Below are 24,217 nucleotides of genomic sequence, written 5' to 3'. Positions count from 1 at the left end.
TTGGCCTAGTGGTTAAAGTGCTTGCCTAGCATGCATGAAGACCCAGATTCGATTCCTCGGTACCACATACATAGAAAAAAGCTGGAAGTGTTGCTGAGGTTCAAGTGGTAGAGCTCTAACCTTAAGAAAGTCCAAGGACAGTGCTCAGGCCCTGAGCTCAAGCCCAGGACTGGCAAAAAAAAAAAAAAAAAATCTTTTGCTCATAAAAAAGTAATAAAAATGAAAATTACACTGAGATACTATATCTCATCTTTTTAAACTTCTCTGTTTTTTTGTACTGGTATTGGGGCTTGAACTCAGGGTCTTGCACTTTGTCTTTTTCTGATCAAAGCTGGTACTTCTGAAGATACTTTCAGTGCAAGCAATAAATAATTCCATGTATTACTGATGGAAATCTAAATCTACTCCTCCTAAAAGGCAAGGAAAACTGCTATACTGAGAAAAATTACATATGCATATTCCTTTGGCCCTACAGAATCACTTCTAAGAATCTACTCTAAAAATACCTGGCAAATATATGAACAGACTTACATGTATTATTAGTTCTTTATAGCAAAAGAACATATACAATATAAATGTCCACTGAAGGGAAACTGAATAAATGGTGTTAATATCCACAAAATAGAATAGTATGCAACTACACAAAGGAATAAGGAATGTCACTATTATGGAGTTTGATATATATTACTTTTTGCACCAGGAAAGTGTAAAATATTAATGTAAGTTTATATACACACATACATATGTGTATGAATGTGTATAGACTTTAAGAAGAAATGTTAGGAGTTAGGAGTCAGGAGTTTGGCCTAGTTGTAGAGTGCTTGCCTAGCATGCACAAAGACCCGAGTTCGATTCCTAGGTACCACATACATAGAAAAAAGCCACAAGTGGTGCTGAGGCTCAAGTGGTAGAGTACTAGCCTTGAGAAAGCGCAAGGACAGTCCTCAGGCCCTGAGCCTCAAGGCCAAGACTGGCAGAAAAAAGAAAAAGAAACAAAAAACACAGTTGAAAATGAGAATGTTCTAAAATATACCTTGAATAGTTTAAACTTTTAAACTGTTATACACAAAAATAAAATTGCTTATAAAAAGGGAAAGAAAGTAATTCCTAATTATTGGGGGGAAAAAAACAACCCTGAAATGAAGTAAGCTAATGGATGAAGAAGTATAGAGCCCTTTTTGTTTTCTTTTAAAAACTAAAATATTACAGCTCTACTCAATGAACAATTCCAACTCAGTAGCAATAATGAGTATTCAAACCAACATGTTCCATAAAAAAAAAAAGAAAAAAAAGAAAAGCTTCCTAGATATTTGAAATAGCTGATTTCCAAGTCTGGGATATGAAATGTGTGAAGATCTACCTGGGCATTATACTGTAGCAAAACTGAGAAAGCTCTATCGAAAATGATTAGGACAATATACAAACATGGGAGTCAACATGAAGAGGCTCTCAGTCAAAAATAGAACAAAGTGAATATGAGCAAGGTTGATGAAAATGGATGGGAAAACACCAAAAATGGCTTTTAAATGGTTCCCTAATGATGCCAAAAGTAAAGCAAAACCAAGAAAGAGAAGTGCTGCTTCTATCTTGTTTGTTCTATGTGCTCATGAGAATGAGGGTAGGAAATTGGAAACAGTCAAATTAGCATACTTCAACCATAGGGCTACCATCCTATTACTCTTCTCTTGTCCCTTCAAGCCCAAAGTGGTAGGACTAGGCTCCCCGTGGTACTATTCTATCCCCACTGGATTTCCTTAAACATTGCCTATACTTTTGCAAAGTTATTTCCATAAACTTTACTCAAATTACACCAAGTCTGATAACAGTAGGGTTCTAAAATATTTTCTGTAGAGCAGCAACTAAAAATTGGGGGACTTGTGATGCATATCATGACTTGGTGATTCTAGATGGTGAAGTCTAAGTTCTCTCAATAGAAGAATTAGTTAATAAATGTGAATGGAATAACATAATTAGAAAATCAACTATTTGCTATCCCTAATAAAATACTTGACTCAACTAAAAATCAATGGATAAAATCATTAGTAACGATTTTACAAAATTTTCATAGTCCATTACCTTCTGAACAGTGACCAACCTTAATGTTACTAATGGTGAGCCAGCCAAACATTTTATTTTGTATCTCCTGATGTGGTGCAAAAAAACCCACAATCCATTAAGTAAGTGCTTTACTGATAATGATCAAATAAGGCTTTTAAGTCAATTTATAAAGGATACAGTATGTATAGAAACAAGTTGAAATCAAAAGGCGAACAGAAAATTCCAAAAGGAGAAACAGTATTGAGGTTGTAAAAAAAAAAAAAGGGCGGGGGGGGGGGAGTTAGTGACTCTTAACAAAAAAAGCAAAACATGGTAGTGTGTGCCTGTTGTTCTAGGTCTTCAGGAGGTACTTGTATAAAGACCGGAGGCCCTAGTTTAAAAAAGTAAACATGGGACCGGGAGTTTGGCCTAGTGGTAGAGTGCTTGCCTAGCATGCACGAAGACCTGGGTTCGATTCCTCGGTACCACATACATAGAAAAAAGCCAGAAATGGTGCTGAGGCTCAAGTGGTAGAGCTCTAACCTTGAGAAAGTCCAAGGACAGTGCTCAGGCTCTGAGCTCAAGCCTACGACTGGCAAAAATAATAATAATAATAATAAAATAAAAAAGTAAACATGAAACCCAATTTGAAAAATGAAGCAAAAAGGGTTGTGGCTCAAGTGGTACAGTGCTTATCTAGCAAACCCAAAGCTGGGTTTAAACCTCATACCACAATCATGCACACAGATGCAAAGAATTTTAAAAAAAGACCAAAAAAAAAAAAAAGTAAAACCACTGTTTTAGATGCTCAGGAAAATGACCATGTAAAGGGAAAAGTAATGATACCAAGGAGTTTCTAATATTTTTAATTTTCATTCTGTCATCATGTAATATATAAGAAAATGTTCAGGCCCCTGGCACAGTGGTTCACTCCTATAATCCTAATAATTCAAGAGCAGAGATCAAAAAGATTGCTATTTGAAGCCAAGCTTGGCAAAAAAAAGTTAGCAAAAATCTCATCTCAATCAATAAGCTGGACATAGTGGTAAGCCTGTCATCTCAGTCAAGGGGGAGGCCTTATAAAGGAGGATTGGGTCCTGAGGCTAATTAAAAACATGAGTTCCTACCTGAAAAATAAAGCAAAAGGGCTAGGGGCATAAATAGGTAGTAGAGTGCCTGTTGAGCCAAGAATGAGGCCCTAAGTCCAAACCCTAGCACTGCCAAAAATAAATATAAGAACAATAAAAGACATCTTTGTATGGGTAGTATTCAACTTTGAACGGAGGACCTTGCACTTGCTAGGCAGTTGCTCTACCACCATACCCCCCTAACCCTTTTCATTTAGGTATTTTTCAAATAGAATCTCAAATTTATACCCAGGATGGCCTATTTATATTTTCCATGTAGGTGGCATGACAGGCATGTACTAATATGCCCCCTTATTTTTTTTTTGGATTGTGGGGCTTGAACACAGGGCCTGGGTACTGTTACTGATCCCCTTTGTACTCAAGGCTCCACCACTTGAGCCACAGCACCACTTCTGGTTTTTGAGTGGTTAATTGGAGATAAGTCTCACAGGGATTTTGCTGACCGGCTAGATTTGAACTTTGATCCTCGGATCTCAGCCTCTTGAGTAGCTAGGATTTAGAGGGGTGAGCCTGGCCTACCATGCCATTTTGTTGACAGAGTCATGCAAACTTTTTCCCCTACTGGTCTATACTCCAGATCCCCACCTCCCATGAGTTGCTGTATCTAGCTGCATGCATTTTTTAATTAAGAGACAACAGTGGACACCAGTGTCTCACAATTATAATCCTAGCTACTTTAGAAATTGAGAGTAAGAGGATCAAGGTTTAAGGACAGCGTAAGCAGAAAACTTTATGCAATTCTTTCTCAATGAAGAGCTGGATGTTCTAGTTTGTATGTTAACTATAATGGAAAGACTAAATCATGTCTAGGCACACATCTAGGTAGAGGCACCCTGTGTCAAAAATAATCAACAACTAAGGATAAGAATCATATGATAATTTCTCTGGATGCAGAGAAGGCATTTGACAAAATACAACATCCATTCATGTTGAAAGCATTAGAAAAAATAGGAATAAGAAGTACATTCCTCTAAATAGTTAAAGCCATATATGAAAAACCTACAGCCAGTATTTTACTAAATGGTGAAAGACTGGAACCATTCACCTTAAAATCAGGAACTAGACAGGGATGCCCACTCTCTCCAATACAGTGCTGGAACCCTTAGCCAGAGCAATAAGGCAAGAAAAGGACATCAAAGGGATCCACATAGGGAAAGAAGAAATTAAACTACCCTATTCGCAGATGACATAATCCTCTACTTGAGTGACCCAACAAACTCTACTTTCAAACTTCTAGAATTAATAAACTACTTTAGCAAAGTGGCAGGATACAAAATTAACCTTCAGAAGTCAGTAGCCTTCTTGTACACCAACAATACACAAACAGAAGGCCAAATCAAGAAAATGATCACATTTGCAATAGCCCCCAAAAGAATAAAATACTTAAGCAAAAATGTAAACGAATTATTCGATGAAAATTATAAAAGCCTAACAAAAGAATTTAAAGAGGACCCTAGGAAATGGAAAGACATCCCATGCTCATGGCTAGGGAGAACCAACATAGTGAAAATGGCCATACTGCCAAAATTGATATACAAATTCAATGCAATCCCCATCAAAATCCCAAAGACATTCTTTACAGAAATAGAAGATATAATCCAAAGGTTCATATGGAACAAGAAAAGACCTAGAATAGCCAAAACAATTCTAAGCAAAAAGAGCAATGCTGGTGGTATTACAATACCAGACTTCAAACTCTACTATAGAGCCATAATAACAAAAACTGCTTGGTATTGGCACAAAAACAGACCAGAAGATCAGTGGAACAGAATAGAAGACCCAGAAATAGAACCACATACCTATAGGAAACTTGTATTTGACAAAGGAGCCAAAGATATACAGTAGAACAAACACAGTCTATTCAATGATTGGTGCTGGCAAAACTGGGCAGCCACATGCAGAAAACTAAAAATTGACCCTAGCCTTTCGCCATGCACAAGCATTAACTCAAAGTAGATCAAAGACCTCAACGTCAGACTGGAAACCGTGAAACTGTTACATGATAAAGTAAGAGAGACACTGGAACTCATAGGCACAGGCAAAAGATTCCTGAACAGAATCCCAGGGTCACAACAGATTGGAGAGAGACTCAATAAATGGGACTACCTAAAAATAAAAAGTTTCTGTACAGATAAAAACATAGTCGTAAAAGTAGAGAGACAGCCAACCAACTGGGAAAAGATATTCACCAACAATACATCTGACAAATGCTTAATATCCAGTATCTACAGGGAACTCAAGAAACTAATCCCCCCCCGCCCCAAACCCAATAAACCATTCACTAAATGGGCAAGGGAACTAAAGAGACACTTAGAAGAAGAGATTAAAATGGCAGAAAAGCATGTGAGAAAATATTCATCATCTATGGTCATAAAGGAAATGCAAATAAAAACAACCCTAAGATACCACCTTATCCCAGCAAGAATGGCCAAGATCTTGAACTCAGACAATGACAGTTGCTGGCAGGGTTGTGGAGAAAAAGGAACCCTACTACACTGCTGGTGGGAATGTAGACTAGTTCAGCCACTCTGGAAAGCAGTGTGGAGGTTTCTGAAAGAACTGAAAATAGACCTTCCCTACGATCCCGCCATACCACTTCTGGGCATCTATCGTGAACATCACCACCCAGGATATGATAAGGACACCTGCTCAGCTATGTTCATCTCTGCACTATTCACAATAGCCAGGCGATGGAAACAATCCAGATGCCCTACTGCAGATGAATGGATACAGAAAATGTGGTATATATACACAATGGAATTCTACATAGCCAACAGACAAGATAAAATAATGGCATTCACAGGGAAGTGGATGAATCTAGAGCGAATCATGTTGAGTGAGACAAGTCAAGACCTAAGGAACAAAAGGCGCATGGTATCCTTAATATGTGGCTTTTAAATCCAAAGAGTACAAGAGCGAGGACTCAATAACTGAATACCCAAAGCTATGGACATGGTAATGGAAAATAAACATAACTATATAGACATAAAAAACTATGACTCTATAGACATATGTTTTATTTCATAAACTGATATGTTTCTATGACATACAAACCCTTAGTGTAATTTTGATTAAGTTCTAAATACTAAGTCCCAGTGATTGTAAATAGATTCCCCCCTTGAACACTTGATTGTTAAATTTGTCATTTAAAATATGATGTAAAAATCAATGTTAATAAATTCTTTAATAAAAAAATAATAATCAATAAAAAACAGGGCTGATGGAGTGCATCAGCAGTAAGAATACATGCCTAGCAAGTCCAAGACCTTGAGTACAAACCTGAGAACCATCAGGAGGAGAGAGAGAGAAACAGAGATGGAGAGAGTCTGAGAAAGAGAGGACAGAGACTGGCATGGTTATATTAAAACATTTGGGTACTAGGTGCCAATGGCCCAATGCCTGTGAACGTAGCTACTCAAGAGGCCCAGTGAGATCTTAGGAGCATGGTTTGCAGCCAGTCCAGGCAGGAAAGCCTGGGATATTCTTTTCTCCAATTAACCAGCAAAAGAGCTGGAAGTGGAGCTGTGGCTCAATGGTAGAATGCCAGCCTTAAGCAAAAAGATCATAGGCCTAGGCCCTGTACCCACATAAAAATACCCGCGCACACGTGCGCACATGCGCACACACACACACACACACACACACACACACACACACACACACTAAAGTTTAGGTAAAAAGGCAGTATCTGGAATTTTAATATATTTTAGTAAGAAAAAGGCTGAATGATAGGGTCAAGTGTGGCAATATTTAAAAAGAACAATTGGGGTTCCCTATTCCACTTCTGTGTATTTTGAGATGTTTCATTGTAAAATTATCAACTCCCTCAAAAAATCCATATTTCTTCCTACTATAACTACAGTCTCAAACTTGGTATGTCTAAAATTATATTTTATGCAGAACCCTAGATCTTGTCCCAATAATTCTGATTTTGTTTGTCTGGGCATATGCCCAAATTCCATTTTTAAACAAGTTCCTCAAGTGAATCTGATATAGACAATCTACAGACTTGTATCTAAAATTATATACTTAGCTTACTTTACCACATCTTTAAATATATCCCAAACCTTACAGGAAAGGCATGATCACCTCTCTTATCTTCCCCTTAAGCCTTACCGCACACCTATCTTAGTGTGACAGACATTTAATTAATCTTCTACCTGAAATTATAAATTCCATGAGAACAAGGCCCATGTTTATTTTTACTTATCATAGTATCCCAACTGCACCTCTATCTGAGTGCTTTGCATACAATATACATCAAATAAACATTTGCTGAATGAATGATTAAGAGAAAAAAAGTTACTGTAACACATGGATTCTAACTGTTAATAGACAACAACCTGAGAAACAGTTTAATTTCTTGCCAAAAGTTTATATAGGAAGTATGGTTCAAAAAAGCAGGACACAAATTAGCTTATGTTTCAAAATATGATACAAGTTTAGGATAAGCTCTCACTTCTCTGAGAATCAGACCTTAGACATTAACTTGAATATCAAGCTTCCTATTAATTGTTTAGAAACCATAGTAAATGTACTCATATAAATAACAATCCCAAAACAGGGAGAATAAGGCATGTTAGAAAAATAAACTGAAAGCATGCATTTTAACAGGCACATTAATGAATATCTTAATTACCTTCTCTGTTTAAAAAGTACAAACCTCTAAAGTTATTCAAAGTGCCAAATATGACAATTAATTTAGGAACTAGCTCCAAAAGCAGCATAAACCAAAAACAGTTCATATCCTTTTATTTCTAGCTAATGTCATTTAAGTTCTAAATTTTATTTGAAAAAAAATAAACCAAGAAGAGTTTTTTTTAAAAAAAATGTTTATTTAAGTATAATAAAAGCACTCTGAGTTTGAGTGACAGGAAGAGTATCAGTAAATGTCTGATCCAATTAGACAAAATGAAGCCCAAATAAGAAAAAAGAAAAAAAGATTTTATTTCATCACAGTCAATACCAAAACAAGATAAAGTCAATGTTTTATCTTGTGTGAATATTTTCTAGTGGCATACTTTAGACTTCAACTGGAAATGGAAAAGTTAAAACTACTGGATTATTTTCAGTAACAGAACTCAATTTTCTGTCATTCATCACAACAGAATTTGTAGCTTTCACTGTATCTTCATAATAGTTTTAAGGTCAAAATCTAGTCTAAAACTAAGAACTTAAATTTTATATGCAGTTTCTTCTTTTTGATTAAAAACATTTCTGACTCAAGGATTAATGAATGACCCAATTCATGTCTCAGCTGTTACTCTGAGCCTCCTCTTTATACACCCACAGGATGCTTGTAGTGCAAGAGGACCTATTTAGAGAACACATACTAAAAGATACACACAGTAGAAAAATGAGATAACTACATCTCAACAAATGAGCTCCATTTCCTTCAGTATCAATTCAAACCCCAGGCACAAAATAGGTATGTTATAAATCATGATTAAATGAACAAATGGTCCTCAAAAAACCCCTTCTCATTCTACTGAATTGGTCTGAATGTCTATATTTTCATTAAAACACATCTGGGTTTTGAATTTATGGGTATGGCTTGAGGTGTTAAATTATAAAGACAATATGCCAGTAGTATTACAATATGGCAATAAATGCTTACTAAACATATGCTATAATATATTTGCACTATTACTTCTTAAACATCCAGTACTATGACTATTTTATTTTCCTGAAGATAACACAAGCTTTCAGAATTTGTTTCAGCACATACATGATAAGTCCTAGATTTGACCCTCCTCAAAGATTTACAGTACAAATAAACGAATTAAGAGACGAATTTGGTTTTTAAAAAACATCCTTAAGGGCCATGGGTTTGGCCTAGTGGTAGAGTGCCTGCCTAGCATGAATGAAGCCTTGGGTTAGATTCCCCTGTACAACATACACAAAAAAAAACAGAATTGATGCTGTGGCTCAAATGGTAGAGAGCTAGTCTTCAGAAAACTCAAGGATATTTCCCAGGCTCTGAGTTCAAGGCTCTGAGTTCAGGACTGACTGGCAAAAAACAAAACAAACAAAAACCCTGCAGTTCAGTGACAGATCTAGTAATGATATTAATGACAAACAAGTTTATGAAAAAAAAAAAACTACTTTGGGATTTGAGAAATATGAGTTAAAAGCAAGATACCAAAGTAGAGATGTTGAGAAGGCAGTCAGATACTGGAGACTTAATATGACAGTAAAATAAAAACATACATTTGGGTATCAGAGTGATGAAGGGAATTGAGTCTATTAAAGATGGATGAATTATCCAAAACAGTGAAAGGAAAAGAGAGCATAATGAGCCAAAGACTGAGGCAAGGAAAAACATTAAGCCTAATGAAATGATGGGAAACATTAAGTAAAAGAAGCCAGGAAAGGAGAATTTTGAGACTAATAGCCAAATCTTCATTTAGGTCTGCTTTTCAAAGCATAATTAGAGAGGAAGAGAGAGAAGAAATGTACAAAAATATGTTCAAAGGGTCAGCACAGCATTAGAACTCAGTAATTACTATAGTTCCCTTCACTCTCTTCCACGTTATCAGCTACAAGTAAACTGCAAAGGTCAGCTCCAGGTATTCACGCTTGTAATCCTAGCTATTCTGAAGGCTGAGATCTGAGGATCCCCATTCAAAGCCAGCCCAGGAAAGTAAGTCTCTGAATTCCAATTAACCAGCAAAAAAGCAGGAAATAAAATAGTGCCCCAAGAGACAGAACGTTAACTTTTGAGAGAAAAAAATAAGGAACAGCATCCAGACTTTGAGTTCAAGTACCAATACTGGCACATACCACAAAAAGGGAACGAAGAGAGGGGAAAGAAAAGGTTTGGATAGCCACTTACCAGGCTCTTCCAGCTACATTATTTTATAACATTCATCATTACAGTGCCTCAAAAAAAAAAAAAAAAAAGTTTTTCGCTTATAAAGCTAGATTTAGGGCTGGGAGAATAGCCTAGTGGTAGAGTGCTTGCCTAGTATGCATGAAACCCTGAATTCGATTCCTCAATACCACATACTCAGAAAAAGCCAAAGTAGTGCTATGGCTCAAGTGGGAGAGCACTAGCCTTAAGCAAAAAGTGCCCAAGGGCAGTGCCCAGGACCTGAGTTCAAACCTCAGGACTGGCCAAAAAAAGCTAGGCTTAAAAAGACATTGGCCAGTAAACTTGTGGAAACCTTCAGAAGAACTGGAAATTACAATTACTGAAAAGGAGATTTAGCTAAAGAAGTGAAAAAAACTGGGTACAGATGGCTCCCACCTGTAATCCTAGCTACTCAGGAGTGGCTGAGATCTGAGGTTCAAAGCCAGCCTAGGCAGGAAGGTCCATGAGACTCTCATCTCAAATAAACTACCAAAAGGACAGGAATGGAGCCATGACTCAAGGGGTAAAGTGCTAGTCTCAAAAGCTCAGGCACAGTGCCCAGGCCCTTACTTAGTTCAAGCCCCAGGACCACCAACACGCACATGTTTATGCATGCATGCACACACACACACACACACAATCATAAAATATAAAAAATAAGGAATAGTTTAACATTCTGAAATTACAAAAAAAATCTATAAATAGAGTATTGCACATTGTACCTACTCAGTAAGTGTCACTTAAGTGGCAGTTACTCAGAGCTGTAACCCTATCAGGAGGCTAAGACCTGAATGATAATTCTAAAGCCAGCCTGGGCTAGAAATTCCACAAGACTTCACCTCCAAAATAATCAGCAAAATGCTGGGTTTGGTTGAAATGGTATAGTTTTAGCCAAACAAGCAAGCCAAGCAAGGTGGAGGCCCTGAGTTCAAAACCAGGTGTGAGCAGGGAAGGAGAAAGCAGGTAGGAGAGGAAGGGACAAAGACAAGGGGTGAGGGAATGTCAGTTAAATAAATCAAGGAAGATCAAAATAATCTAGAAAGAAAGACAACTAAGGTATAAGAAAGGGGTATTATACCTACAATATAAGCTAAATCCAAAGTCCAGATATGGAAAAGAAGAGGGCCAGGAGTTTGGCCTAGTGGTAGAGTGCTTGCCTAGCAAGCACGAAGAGCCAGGTTGGATTCCTCGTTACTACATACATAGAAAAAGCTGGAAGTGGTGCTGTGGCTGAAGTGGTAGAGCTCTAGCCTTGAGAAAGCCCAGGAACAGTAACCAGACCCTGAGTTCAAGTCCCAGGATTGGCAAAAAAAAAAAAAAAAAAAGGAAGGGGGGGGAGGGTAATGAGTACAAAGACATGTGAAAGGGTATCAATGTATGTGAATTAATGCACCTTCTATCTGGCAAATATCATGTAACCCTTTTATTAATTACAATAAAAAAAAAGAGAAAAAAAAAGGAAGAGAAGAAAACATTACTGAAAAAGACAAGTAACTTTGAGTCATACCGAACAGTAAAATGAGTGACTGAGTACATGCTCAATGATAAACACAAAATATCATACAAAGAAAAAGTTATGCTAGACATTACAAAACTGGAAAGAGCTTTTGTCTCCAAAGAAAACTATAATTTTAATGAAGTTCAGATATGACAAATAAAATTTCAATACTAGCTTAATTGTTACAAAACTGAACAGAAAAAAAGGACCAGGATTATATTGAAAAAGCAACCAAATCTAACTAGTCTCTTTTTCTAAATGATATTTGAACTCCACAATATCTGTCTTAATTCTGAAGGCCTTTATGGCTTAGCTCCTTGTGGCTTCCTTTTCTCAAATCTTCATTTTTCACCCTTAGTGTTCTTGCTAGGTTTTTCCCTTTATTATTACATTAGGTTCCACTTGTACCTCTGTGCAAAATAATTATTTTTAATTAGTTTCAAATCTCCAATAGTCTATAGCTCCTTCATAATTGTATTGCTATTCCCTCAAACATATCTAAAATTAAATACATCCATTACTATTATTCTAAAATTAAATGCACGCATATTTTTTTCTCAAGTAATTCCCAAGCTGTTATTCACATATATATTCCCTATAACTCAAGCTCCATATTTTTAATGATCTGATGATTCCTTCTTTGATTCCTTTGCTTTCTAATCTCCATCAATCAAGTTCCATCAATTCTTTCTTCCTCATTCTCATGCCCAATTTTTGGGCTTCAACCATTTCTGGACTATTACTGTAATTTGAAAATTTCCCAGATTCACCCTATCTCCAGTCTTTTCTGACACTAACATATCTTGCACACCAAATTTATTTTCATCTTGTGACAGTCCTTAGGCTAGCAATTGAGTCCTCCAACCTAAACCCAATCTACTCTTCAAACATTATCTTCTGTTTCCCTAACCATGTCATTGTAGTCACATTTCCATTCCCTATTTGTTGTCCTATTCATTATAAAGCATACTTCTTTGGCTCTCTCAACTAATAGTAGATTCTTGTCTTCATTTAAGAAAACAACACACAGATGTTAAGACAGATGTTCTTTAACATTCATTTGAAATTTGTCACATATTTTCTCAGTACTTGAAGTGTTTATACATAGGTGAAACTGTTGATCCTAATTAAACTCTCAAAAATTCTATGACAAATTTCCTGGTATCCTCCTTATTTCTACAATTATTTGAGGTTCCCATCAAATAAAGCTCTAGCAAGAGGATAGAAAACAGCTAATAAAACAAACAAACCTCTCCTGTAACACCACTTCTGGAGACAAGAAATCAAAAAGCAAAACAGGGACGGTATAATTTGTTAGCACAGTGCCTGCCTAGCATGTGGAAAACCCCTGGTTCTATTCCCATCACTGCAAAAAAATCAACCAAAACAATAAAACCTAAGATACACATATAAAACATGAATTAGATGTTGAACACATTAGGGACATATTCTTAATTCTTTTCATTTCTATCATTCAATAAAATATTTTAAATTCATTTAGAAACAACCTTCTTCATTGTTTCTCAATATGAAGCACATCTATAATGATAATGAAGACACTTCAAATACTATTCATAACACTTCACAGTCAAGGATGCTTAAAATAATTATGAAACTTTAGGAGAAACTTTACATGTGGAAACTGTACACAGATATTTACAGTAACTGAAGTGATATGGATAGATTTTTTTCTGACTAAAACTGAAATGGTTTATATATGAATGGCATCATTCTATCAATCTGAATTCCCCAAATTACATCACATAACACACAAAATTCTGTCCACATGCAAGCTCTCCAAATCTTTAGAGATGGTGTAGATTTGTTTGCATTAAAGTTGTATCATTAGATGGCTTTTAAAGTAAAAGAAAGTTGGGGCCAGGAGTTTGGCCTAGTGGTAGAGTGCTTGCCTAGCATGCACAAAGACCCGGGTTGGATTCCTCGGTACCACAGACACAGAAAAAAGCTGGAAGTGGTGCTGAGGCTCAAGTGGTAGAGCTCTAGCCTTGAGAAAGTCCAAGGACAGTGCTCAGATCCTTAGCTCAAGCCCAGGACCGGCAAAAAAAAAAAAAAAAAAAAAAGAAGAGAAACTTGCTTACAAGCTATCTACAAACTATTTTTGAATGGGGAGGGCAAATTCTAATTATTTACATATAATAATGCTATCAACCACTGAATGCCCTTTAAAGTAGGACTTTTTTTTCATGTCACAACACAACTTCTTTAGAATGCTTTAAAAGTAGCAATGTTAACCATACCACCACTAAGAAAAGAGCAGTCAAAACCATCGCTGTGATACTAAATACTATAAAAGAGGTCAACACTACGATGACCTGTGCCTTATCTTGAGTTTTTACACTTAATAACTCGGCAAAAATTTCCTTCAACCTCGGGACACCCATACCATTTTATCTCAAAAATCACTTCCTCAACATTGACGGCTGTCGTTTCCCAAGCTAAAAACTAAACCCCTAGGCGCTACACCTCTGTCAGTAAGAAAGCAGTCTTCCAGTATTACTGTCAACCAGAAGGGAAGATAAATAACTCGTAAAATCACGCCACTCAACGACGTGACAACAATCTGTCTGCAAACGGCAGCCTTTAAGAGGATCTTTTGGGGACAGATGAGTCAGTAAAAGTTCAGAGAGTAGCTAGCCTAGAACCCTTCTGATGGCTGAGATTCAAGGGGGGGGGGTTCTCCACACTTCCCTGAGAAACAAAAACCTGGCGTTTGCCAAGGTGACAACGCACACCTGAGCCTCTCTCGTGCGCCTGAGCTGGCTGCGAACCAGCGGAGGGCAACACGCGGAGCCCAGGACGAGCCCGAAGCGGGCAGGCAGTGCCCACACTCACCAGCAAACAATCCGAATTCACTTCCGATTTGGGATCCCGCAGCAGGTTGTCGATTTTTTCAAACCGAGTCTCAAAACTGTCCCCAGTCGACATGTTGCTCGCTCCTGTGTGACAATACCCTCGTACCAGCGCCGGCAGCGGAAAGCAAGTTCGACCGACTTCCTCCGTGGCGGTGGGTTCGCAGCCGCAGCCGCCGCCGGGCGCAGGAGCCGGAACCTCGGGGTCACCAGGTGCGCCCGCTTCCCGCTCCGACCTCCCCCCTTCACCAAGGAGACCTCCGCTCTCCAGACCCCGGGCCGGGGGCGACAGCGACCCACAGCCGCCCGGATGCCCAAAGTCGCATCCCCACCCGGCAGCCCCTCGCCGCAGCCCCACGGCGCGGTCGCCAGCAGCCTCGTCGCTCCGGCGAGACGCCTCAGCCTAGCGGGCCCCGGCTGCCTTCGCCATGGAGGGGCCCGGGTCCCCGGGATGGGCCGGCGGAGGGAGGGAAGCGGCAGCCGCCGCCGCAGCAGGGTGGAGACTCCCTCGGGGCAGCCGGGGAGGGCGCGGAGGGAAGGCGAAAGCAAAGGGCGGGTGAGGAGCTGCGCCAGCCGCCGCCGCCGCCGCCTGGGCCGCGGGCCCGGCCCGCTCCGTCCTGAGGCGCGGGAGGCGGTCTAGCCCCGCATCCCCGGCTCCACCTGGCTCGGCGGACGCGCGGATCCGTCTCGGAAGAGCTCCGGTTACCGCACGGCGGCCTCACTCTCCCATCTCGTTGGTCGCTGCCGGGTTCGCTGCCGCGGTGTCCGGCCGGGCAGGGCGAGGTCGGTGCCCGATGGAGAGAGACGCAGGACAGGTTGAGAAGCGGGGTCGTGAGGAAGTTGGTAGTTGGGTCCCGGCGGCTTGCGGACGCGGGGGGAGCTCTTGGGAGGGGCTGCGGCCGGGGCTGGGAAAGGGCGAGTGGCGGCGGCGAATGCCTCAGGGGGGGTGGGGCGAGGGGGGCCAAGAGAGACTAATATGTCCGCCTTCCTGTTCAAACAAACGGGAGACCGCCGGCGCGCACTGCGCATGCGAGGCGCGGACGCTCGGAAGGGGAACCGGCCGGGATCCGTGTGTCCGCGCGCACGCGCGCGCGCACGCAGGCGCCTCTGCGGGCGGGGCTCGCCGGGTGGCGTGGGGCGGGGTAGGGCGGGGCGAGTGGAGGAGAAAGGTGGGGCCGGACGGGACGGCCCCGGCGGCCGGGAGAGGCCTGGCGGGGAAGGCGAGGTGGAGCCGCGAGGTCCTGACTCGAGTCGGCTCCTGGGAGCCACGCTGCTCCGCTCTGAGCGGCCTTGGAGGTCGGGGCGGAGGAGGCCGACCTCTCCTTCCTCGGCCTGTGGGTGGCGGTCCTGGCAGCTGCCCCAGCTCGGCGTCCCCTAAGGCTTGCAGCGGGTCCTGAGAATTGGAGGAGAGGAGCAAGGGCACTTGTTCTTGTAGGACGTTAGGTTCTGGGGCCCGGGGTGGGTAAAGCAGCCTTCTCGTGGGTCAGTGGGTACCGGCGTTTTATTTGCTGTTGGTTTTCAGGGGTCTCCATCGCCGGCCCCCTGTGAACCCCATTTTACCCAACCCTCGAGACTCCCCAGCCCTGCGTGCGTCAGGGGAGCCTTACCGTTCTCACACGGACACGATAGTCGAGCAAGTTCAGTTTAATTAAAGGAGAAAAACACTTTTTTTTTTTTTACCAAAAGATAAATTTTGAGTCGTTCTTCATGATGGAGATCTCGCTCTTCCCCCCATTTCTCCCCCTCTCCCCCCCCCCACACACCACCTGTGTTGCCTTTTTCTCTAGTGGATGTGTGATGCCACTGCCTTTTGAATTTCAAAGCCTTCCGTAAAAGTTAGAATTGTGTTTTTGTTTTTGCTTATCAGAACTACTGTGGGACATGAAAATATTGGGCATTTCCGCCCAGTCCAGTTGCTTCACTGTGGTGTGAGCAAGGGTGAAACACATGTTACTCAACCTGCTGATGTTCTTCGAGGCTTTCGGCCAGAAACCAACTTTTATTTGTTTCTAATCTAATCAATCTTTGGTGTTGCTCAGAGGGCAAATTTCCAGATTGCTAGGAATAGAAAACGTGTGTGTTTTGCTCAACATTAGAAAATGCTAGGGATGAACCAAATGTCTTTCTATATAAAAAAAACATTGTATAACATATGAACAGTTGAACCAACATTTATGATGTGAGTCAGAGACTAGGAAGATATTACAGTTTGGAAAATATTTCTATTTTCATTTTATTAGGTACAAGAAATATTTAGATATTAAATCCACGGTATAAATCATGATAGGAAGTAAACCATCACGCACAAAATCATAGCAAAGATGAAAAGTAGAGACAAACTTCAGGTATTTCATGAAATACTTTTGCAGTGAGTTCTTGGCTCCAGTGTTTTGTCAGTCATATGAATTAGATTTATTTTTAAGCAGAGGGCTTAAAATAAATCTGGCAGTTTCCCTAAAATAAATTTCCTAAACCCTGCTTGTCCTTTATTACCATTTTTAGGTATTCTTAGGAATTCTGTTGTTTCTCAAAGAACTGAACATGTTGCTTTCCATTTGGACACCCAAGAAAAATCATTGGTAGCCAAAACAATATATGAGTGGCATTGATAAAGGTAAGTGGTTAGCAAAGCCAAAAGCAATATATGTGAAGCTTAAATATTTTATTTACCTGCAGGCTAATATAACACTATCACTTGATTTTAAGTCTTTGGTGGACTCTGTATGAATTTATTTTTCTGAACTAGCATCTCACCGTGTTGCCCACACTAATCTACAATTCCTAGGCTGAAACATTATCGTCTGGCAGCGCTTGAAGTTGGAACTACAGGCACATGCCAGATACCTAGCTAAGTTTACTTTTTAATTAAAAGACAACCTGTTATAGGGTAAAATCACATATCATTAAAATGCCTTACCGTCTTTAAAATCCTATTGTCTGATTGTGTCTTAATTGTCACTAATATCTTCAAAAACATTGTGGATATCTGATATTTAATTACCCTTAAACTGTGTTAAGATCCTAAAGTGAAATCGCAAAACACTGAAATGATGTATGAATGTTTCTTTATTGCTTTCAATCTATAAACATTAAGACTATAATACTAAATATAGCTTTCCTTTAAAGACCAAGATTAATGGTGAGGGAATTATGTCATTAATATATAAGAATATAATATTAGGCTGGGAGCATGGCCTAGTGGTAGAGTCCCTGCCTATCATGCACAAGCCCTGGGTTGGATTCCTCAATACCACATACACAAAAAAGCCAGAAGTGTTGCTGTGGCTCAAGTGGTAGAGAGCTAGCCTTGACAAAGCCCAAGGACAGTGCTCAGGCCCTGAGTTCAAGCCCAAGAACTGGCAAAAAAAATATATATATATATATATGTATATATATATATACACATATATAAAAGTTATTACATACTGAATGCTTGACCTGTGCTGGATAGTGCATATTTTACATTGATCTTCAATTATATGCAGCTATAATTAAACATATATAGATGCTGAAGATCATAACAGTTTACTTACAGACCCAGAATGGAACAGAGAATCTAACTAAAGAATCCTCAGTTATAACTATTATCTGTGTTAACACTATACAATCCTAACACAAAACTAATAATGATTCTAGTATTTGCATTAGCACAACGGTTCCCTGTAAATGAAGATCTAGAATTTACAATGTAACAGATAGGATTATAACCCCAGGGAAATGCATAAAATGATTTCAGTAGATTCAGAGTAAAAAGAGCCTTAGCAATTCTCAGTAACACTGGATTTAGAGGTTCCGAAACACTGGATCCAAGAACCAGAGGCAGCTCTTGGAATTCCCATAACTTGCAACAAAATGGGAAGAAAACTGGACTAATACAGAAAAGATTAGCATGGTCCTGGTAGGAGGATGACAAAAAAATTCATAAAGTATTCTATATTTTGCAACATGATGATGATTGTGAAAAAAGATATGTAGTAAGTTTTCATAAAGTCAACAAGTCTAATTCAGGACTGACCATTAATCTGAATATAACTTTCCTTTAAGGAGCAAGAATAATAGTAGATGATTCCTTATTTATTTATTTGGTGCTGGGGGCTTGAATCTAGAGTTTCATGCATGCTAAGCATGCACATTGTTATTGAACATAGTCTTCACCCTTGGCATGTGTTTTCAATGTTTTTAGTTGCAATTTTAAAAAAAATCACAACGTTGGCAAGTCATGCAAATGTATAGGTAAATTCATTGTATTTTTTTCTGGATTTGGGAATTCAAACATCTGGAAATATTTATTTTTAGATGAGACTCATGCTAGAACCTAATGAGACCACAGAGCTGAAAGAATTTCAATGAGGTATATTTGGGAGAGATCATGGAAAAATTAGGAAGATTGGGGTGTAGACCTCTGTATAGTGAAAGAAAATTAACAAGCATTCCTTTGCTTTTGGTTATTTGGTAGGAATAGACTCAGTTTAATGTTTATGGAATTTCTTTCATAAACATTAATGTGGGAGTAGCCTCCAAAGATGGCCCTCAATGAACCATGTCTTCTGATATTCACACCCTAATGGAGCACTCTCCCACACTGACTCTCAGCTGAGGCCTTGTGACTTGCTTTAACCATTTAAAATGAAGCATGAGTGGCAATGTGCCAGTTGGAGGCCTAAGCTTCCAAAGTGCCTGGCAGCTAACTATTTTGTGCTCTGGAAAGTTGAAACTAAACTGAGATCACCATGATATAATGAAACCCAAAGTAACCAACTATAGGAAGAGATCCCAATGGAGGACAGCCAAGAAATCCAGCAGAATTTGAGAACAGAGACCCCGGATTTGGCCCATTTCAGCAGCCCCAGAGTTTGATAGTATAGGGGATGAGAGACAAGCTAATTCCTTCAGGCACTGCCTACACAACAGAATCATGAACAATAGTAAAATGATTGATGCTTTGAGGTACTATTTTTGGGGTAGTTTCTCAGAAATAGAAATCCAAACAGCTGGATTTCAGAAAAAGAATTATTCATGAGTAAACATGGAGAGATATATTGGGAACATTTTCTGCTTTTTTATTATTACCCATAATAAAAGGAAGCTGTCTCCAATGTAGCATGGTAAAGAATAAATTTAACTCATATTAATGTCTTCATTTCAACAGCCTCTATACAAAGAACCATAATACATTTTAAAAAATTATGTAATGCTTCCAGATTTTTTAATTCTCGTGGTTATTATAATCCCACATAAATATATTTTCCTTATATTTTTATACTTCTTCAATTTACTATACAATCATTTCTATGTTGTCTCCAGAACATATCAGAAGTACAGGTACATGCAAATTACACATTAGTTGTAAGTCAGACATAAATTGAATGTTATTCCAAAAATTCATACCACAACTGTGTTAAGAATGTGATGTGGCTAAGTTGTATAGAAACTTTAGCTAACATTTCCAAGAAAGTATGATACTTAGTATGGTTAATATAGCTTTCTTGAGAGTGATAATTTTTTTCAAATATAAAACAACTTCTCTTGATTTTGAGCAACATTAGTAAACAGAAACTTGTGAGAATTTAAGTTCAGTTGTTTCAAGAGGTTAGTTTTATATGATTAATATTTACTTGAAGTAATTTATCTATACATAATTCCTAGATCTGAGAATTAAATCAGGAAGGATATGTGCCTGTATTTCTTTTGAGACCATGCAAGCTGTTTTCTTTCCACAAAACAGGCTCAGGAGTAAAATGTATTTTGACCTTTTTAGATCTACACAGCCTTGAGGAGTAGGCAGAGCTGGGGATTGGTGTATCTGTCAGAACTAACAGCAGCTCAGGGCAAGCTATGAGCACAGAGTGCCCTTAAGGCTTCTCCTGACTCACCCTGGAATGCCTTCCTCTAACATCTGTTTTTTATTTCTTAGAAGCTGCTATTCCATTCAACTGGGGGGAAAAAAGCTTGCATTGACCTTAGAAATAGAATGAAGAAACAGAGAGAAACAGATCTCTGTAGAACAGTTATTTCCCTGCATTATGCCATTGCCATGTGAGCATCCTACTGTGTCCACACTCACAAGCCCAAACATACAAATGCCTAAAGTTGTAGTTTAGTGCAAGGATACAGGCTGATAGGTTTTGGGAACCTTTGACATGTTCAGTGTGTGACCGTAATAAAGAGAGGAGTCTAGATCAGAGCGATAATAATAAATGCATGTAGTGGGTAGTTGACACAAACTCTTCTACTTTACAGCAGCCTTTTATCCAAATTCTGTATCTCCTTCCTTAAGGTCTTTCAATTATTAACTTGCCTTTTATATCAATGATGGGCCCCTCACCAATCTATACTTCTTTTAATTTTAATTTTCTATTTTTCCCCTTGCTTTAAAAAAATACTACCTTAAATAGCTATACAAAGAGATTTCGGTTCAGAACATCAATTTGTAAGTATAGTACATCTTGAGTAATGTCACCTCCTTCCATTATTTCCACTTTTCAATTTATTAGACCTTCTCAGTCATCACAGCCCAAATTTTAACACTCTACGCCAATACCTAGAAACACAATTTCACTCTCCATAACTAAAAGAGTGACAGATTCCTAATAACCCACCCAACAATAGATAAATACTATGTATACACTTTACATATTCTTTTTTTAATAACCATGATATCTTGTGTACTTTGCCTCTTTTCATTTACACTTCATGTGAAAATTCTATTAACTGAATTTATATATTTAATTTCATTCATATGTTCTTGTTGTTTCATATATTCTCTAGGGACTACACTGGAATTTTTAAGAACCATAATCATTTTTGTTATAAAAATAACAACATGCTTATTTTTTTTTCCAGTCCTGGGGCTTGAACTCAGGCCCTGAGCACTGTCCTTGGGCTTTCTCAAGGCTAGAGCTGTACCAGTTGAGCCACAGTGCCATTTCTGGCTTTTTCTATGTATGTGGGACCAACAAATTGAACCCAGGTCTTTGTGAATGCTAGGCAAACACTCTACTACTAGGCCAAATTCCTGGACTACGTGCTTATTTTTTAAATTCTGGAAAATGTAGAAAAGTAAGTCAAAAATAAAAAATTACTCATTCACAGGCATCATTGATGTTTTTCTTTTAAGATTTTCCCCACTGAAAAATTTGTTTGTTTTAAATGTCATATGTATAATTCTTTCTTACTGGATTTTTTCAGCTTACATAAGCTTGTAGGTATAATTACTCTGGTTGCCTTGGTGTTTTGGTTTTTTTCAGTTGTTTTCTTTTGCTTTGCAGAGATGAGGACCAAACTTAGGGCCTTACATTTGCCAGGACCTTACATTTACCACTGAGCTAAATTCCCAACCCTGGTATAATTACTGTAAATGTAACTTTAAAAACCTTTATTGCAGGGCCAGGAGTTTGGCCTACTGGTAGAGTGCTTGCCTAGCATGCACAAAGACCCAGGTTAGATTCCTCCAGACCACATACACAGAAAAGCCGAAAGTGGTGCTTTGGCTCAAGTGGTAGAACACTAGGCTTGAGGAAAGTCCATGAACAGTGCTCAGGTCCTGAGCTCAAGCCCAGGACTGGCAAAAAAAAAAAAAAAAAAAAGTTTTCCCTTAGAAATGATTCTTGAAGTGAGATAAAATACTTTTTATGTATATGTATGTATGTGCCAGTCGTGGGGCTTGAACTCATATGGGTTCTATCCCTGAGCTTTTTTGCACAAGGCTAGCACTCTACCCCTTGAGCCACAGGTCTACTTCTGTTTTTCGTTTTGCATTTTTTCCCTTTGGTGATTAATTAGAGATCAGACTCTTACGGACTTTTCTTGCTGGGCTGGCTTAGAACCATGATCCTCAGAGCTCAGTCTATTGAGTAAGTAAGATTATAGGTATAACGCACTGGCTCCTAGCTGATAAAGCACTTCCATATACAGTGTTTTCCCAAATTGTTTTTCTAAAGGCTAATGCAAGTTTATAGTCCCACTATTAATGTTTTTGTGCTTTTTCTGTCCTCCCCCCAGCACTGAAAGTGTCATCATTTATTCTTATTTTGTTAAGTGCATTAAATGTTTATTATATTAATTTGCTTTTCTTTGATTATGTGGTTAAGTTTTTTCCATCTTTGTTGACTGGTCATTTTTCATTCTCAGCACACCAGTTTAAGTTCTATACTTATCATTCAGTTGATTTAAAGTTTTTCTTACTGACATATATAAATGCTTATGTAATACTACCTTTCTTTTGCTAACCTCATATTTTTTTCAATTTTTAAAATTTATTTTAAAAACCTGAACTTTTTTTTGTTGGTGTTTATTTGTGTCAGCACTGGGGCTTGAACTCAGGGCTTTATGTTCTCTCTCAGCTTTGGTTGGCTATCACTTCCACTTTTGGCTTTTTATTAGTCAATTTGAGTTTCTTGAATTTGTCTGCCCAGGCTGGCTTCAAATCACAATTTTCAGATCTCAGCCTTCTCAGTAACTAGGATCATAGGCATAAGCCACTGGCACCAGAATTGAATATGCTTATGACAACTGAAATATTTATTTCCAAAATTATGTCAACTCTCCTCCTCCTCCTCCTCCTGTTCCTCCTCCTCCTCCTTCTTCTTTCTGCTAGTCCTGGCTCTTGAACTCAGGGCCTGGGCACTGTCCTTGAGCTTTTCCAAGGCTAGTGCTTGCTCTACCACTTCAGCCACAGCACCTCCAGCTTTTCTGTGTATGTGGTACCAACGAATTGAACCCAGGGCTTTGTGCATGCTAGGTAAACACTCTACTACTAGGCCATATTCCCAGTCCTCCATTTCTATCTTCTTAAAACATTACTTTTCTTGACTCATAATGCAGACATTTTCCCATAAGTGTAATCTTTTCTACTAGTTAAATTTTAAACTGGAAGAAAAGTATTAATATCCATAACAGAGTTTCAAACAAGTAAAGTACAGTGCTATGAGGTTTTTTTGTTCGTTTTGCTGTTTTAACAAATGTTAGTCTTGTGAAGTTTTTTTTTTGAAATTAAATAAATTTTTTTTTGTTCTCCATTACAAAAATTTGTAACCTAAAGAATTTTGTGGGAACGGGTGACATTGTCCAAAAAGAAGTATACTCTTTACCTGACTTAGATAACTGTAACCCTCTGCACCTCACCTTGATAATAACAATAAAAAATTTTAAATAGAATTTTCTCCCTTTATCTTTAATAACATTGAGTGATCAGTGAAAAATCAAGCCCTTCCTCTAGCTTTCACTACCTTTATAGTTTCTTGTCTTTATTTCGCCTGAAATTCTTTTCCTTTTGAGATACTACTATAATCATAAGATCTCCATTCTTTATCCTAGCCTTTACTGCCTATTTTAGCCTTACTGTGCACTGGGAATTTTAAAGCATGAATTATCTAAGAGATGCTGTTACAACAGGTAAATGAATGCAGCAGTGCTATTCACTCTATTGAAAATGAACTATACAACTTGTGAGTGGAGATGGGAGGGGGTGACATTGTCTAAAAAGAAATGTTCTCTTTACCTGACTATGTAACTGTAAACTCTCTGTACATCATTTTTTTCCTGATGAATGGGTTGTTTTTATTTTTTTTCAGTATTTTTTTATTGTAATTAGTGAAAGGGTTACATGATATTTGCCAGATAGAAGGTGCATTAATTCACATACATTGATACCCTTTCACATGTCTTGGTACCCATTACCCTCCCCCCCAAGCCCCCCACCCGTCTTGGTTTTCCCCCCTTCCCTATCAAATTCTGTACATCATTTTTAAAACCAACTTTTAAAAAAGATGATCAATCCTCAGTACTATATACAAAGAAAAAGCCAGAAGCA

General features: G+C 38.7%; 1 protein-coding gene and 1 non-coding gene across 3 annotated transcripts in view; one reads left to right on the top strand and one right to left on the bottom strand.

The window, feature by feature from the left end:
• Positions 1–14,576, bottom strand: part of Rock1 (Rho associated coiled-coil containing protein kinase 1) — a 101,540-nt gene extending 86,964 nt beyond the window's left edge. For both annotated transcript variants that reach the window (XM_090353357.1, XM_090353360.1), the window contains exon 1: positions 14,390–14,576. In XM_090353357.1, coding sequence (XP_090209483.1) covers positions 14,390–14,482 — 93 coding nt within the window. In that variant the 5' untranslated portion in view covers positions 14,483–14,576. The remainder of the gene's footprint in view (positions 1–14,389) is intronic.
• Positions 14,577–18,240: 3,664 nt separating this feature from the next.
• On the top strand, positions 18,241–18,347 carry LOC150049857 (U6 spliceosomal RNA). Its single transcript, XR_016538929.1, has one exon. It is a non-coding gene; the product is annotated as a U6 spliceosomal RNA (small nuclear RNA).
• Positions 18,348–24,217: the final 5,870 nt, after the last annotated feature.

Source organism: Megascapheus bottae, chromosome 19 (genome assembly GCF_031878675.1).
Source record: "Megascapheus bottae isolate mThoBot1 chromosome 19, mThoBot2.hap1, whole genome shotgun sequence".
Classification (NCBI taxonomy): domain Eukaryota; kingdom Metazoa; phylum Chordata; class Mammalia; order Rodentia; family Geomyidae; genus Megascapheus; species Megascapheus bottae.
This window is presented reverse-complemented; position numbering and strand designations above follow the sequence as displayed.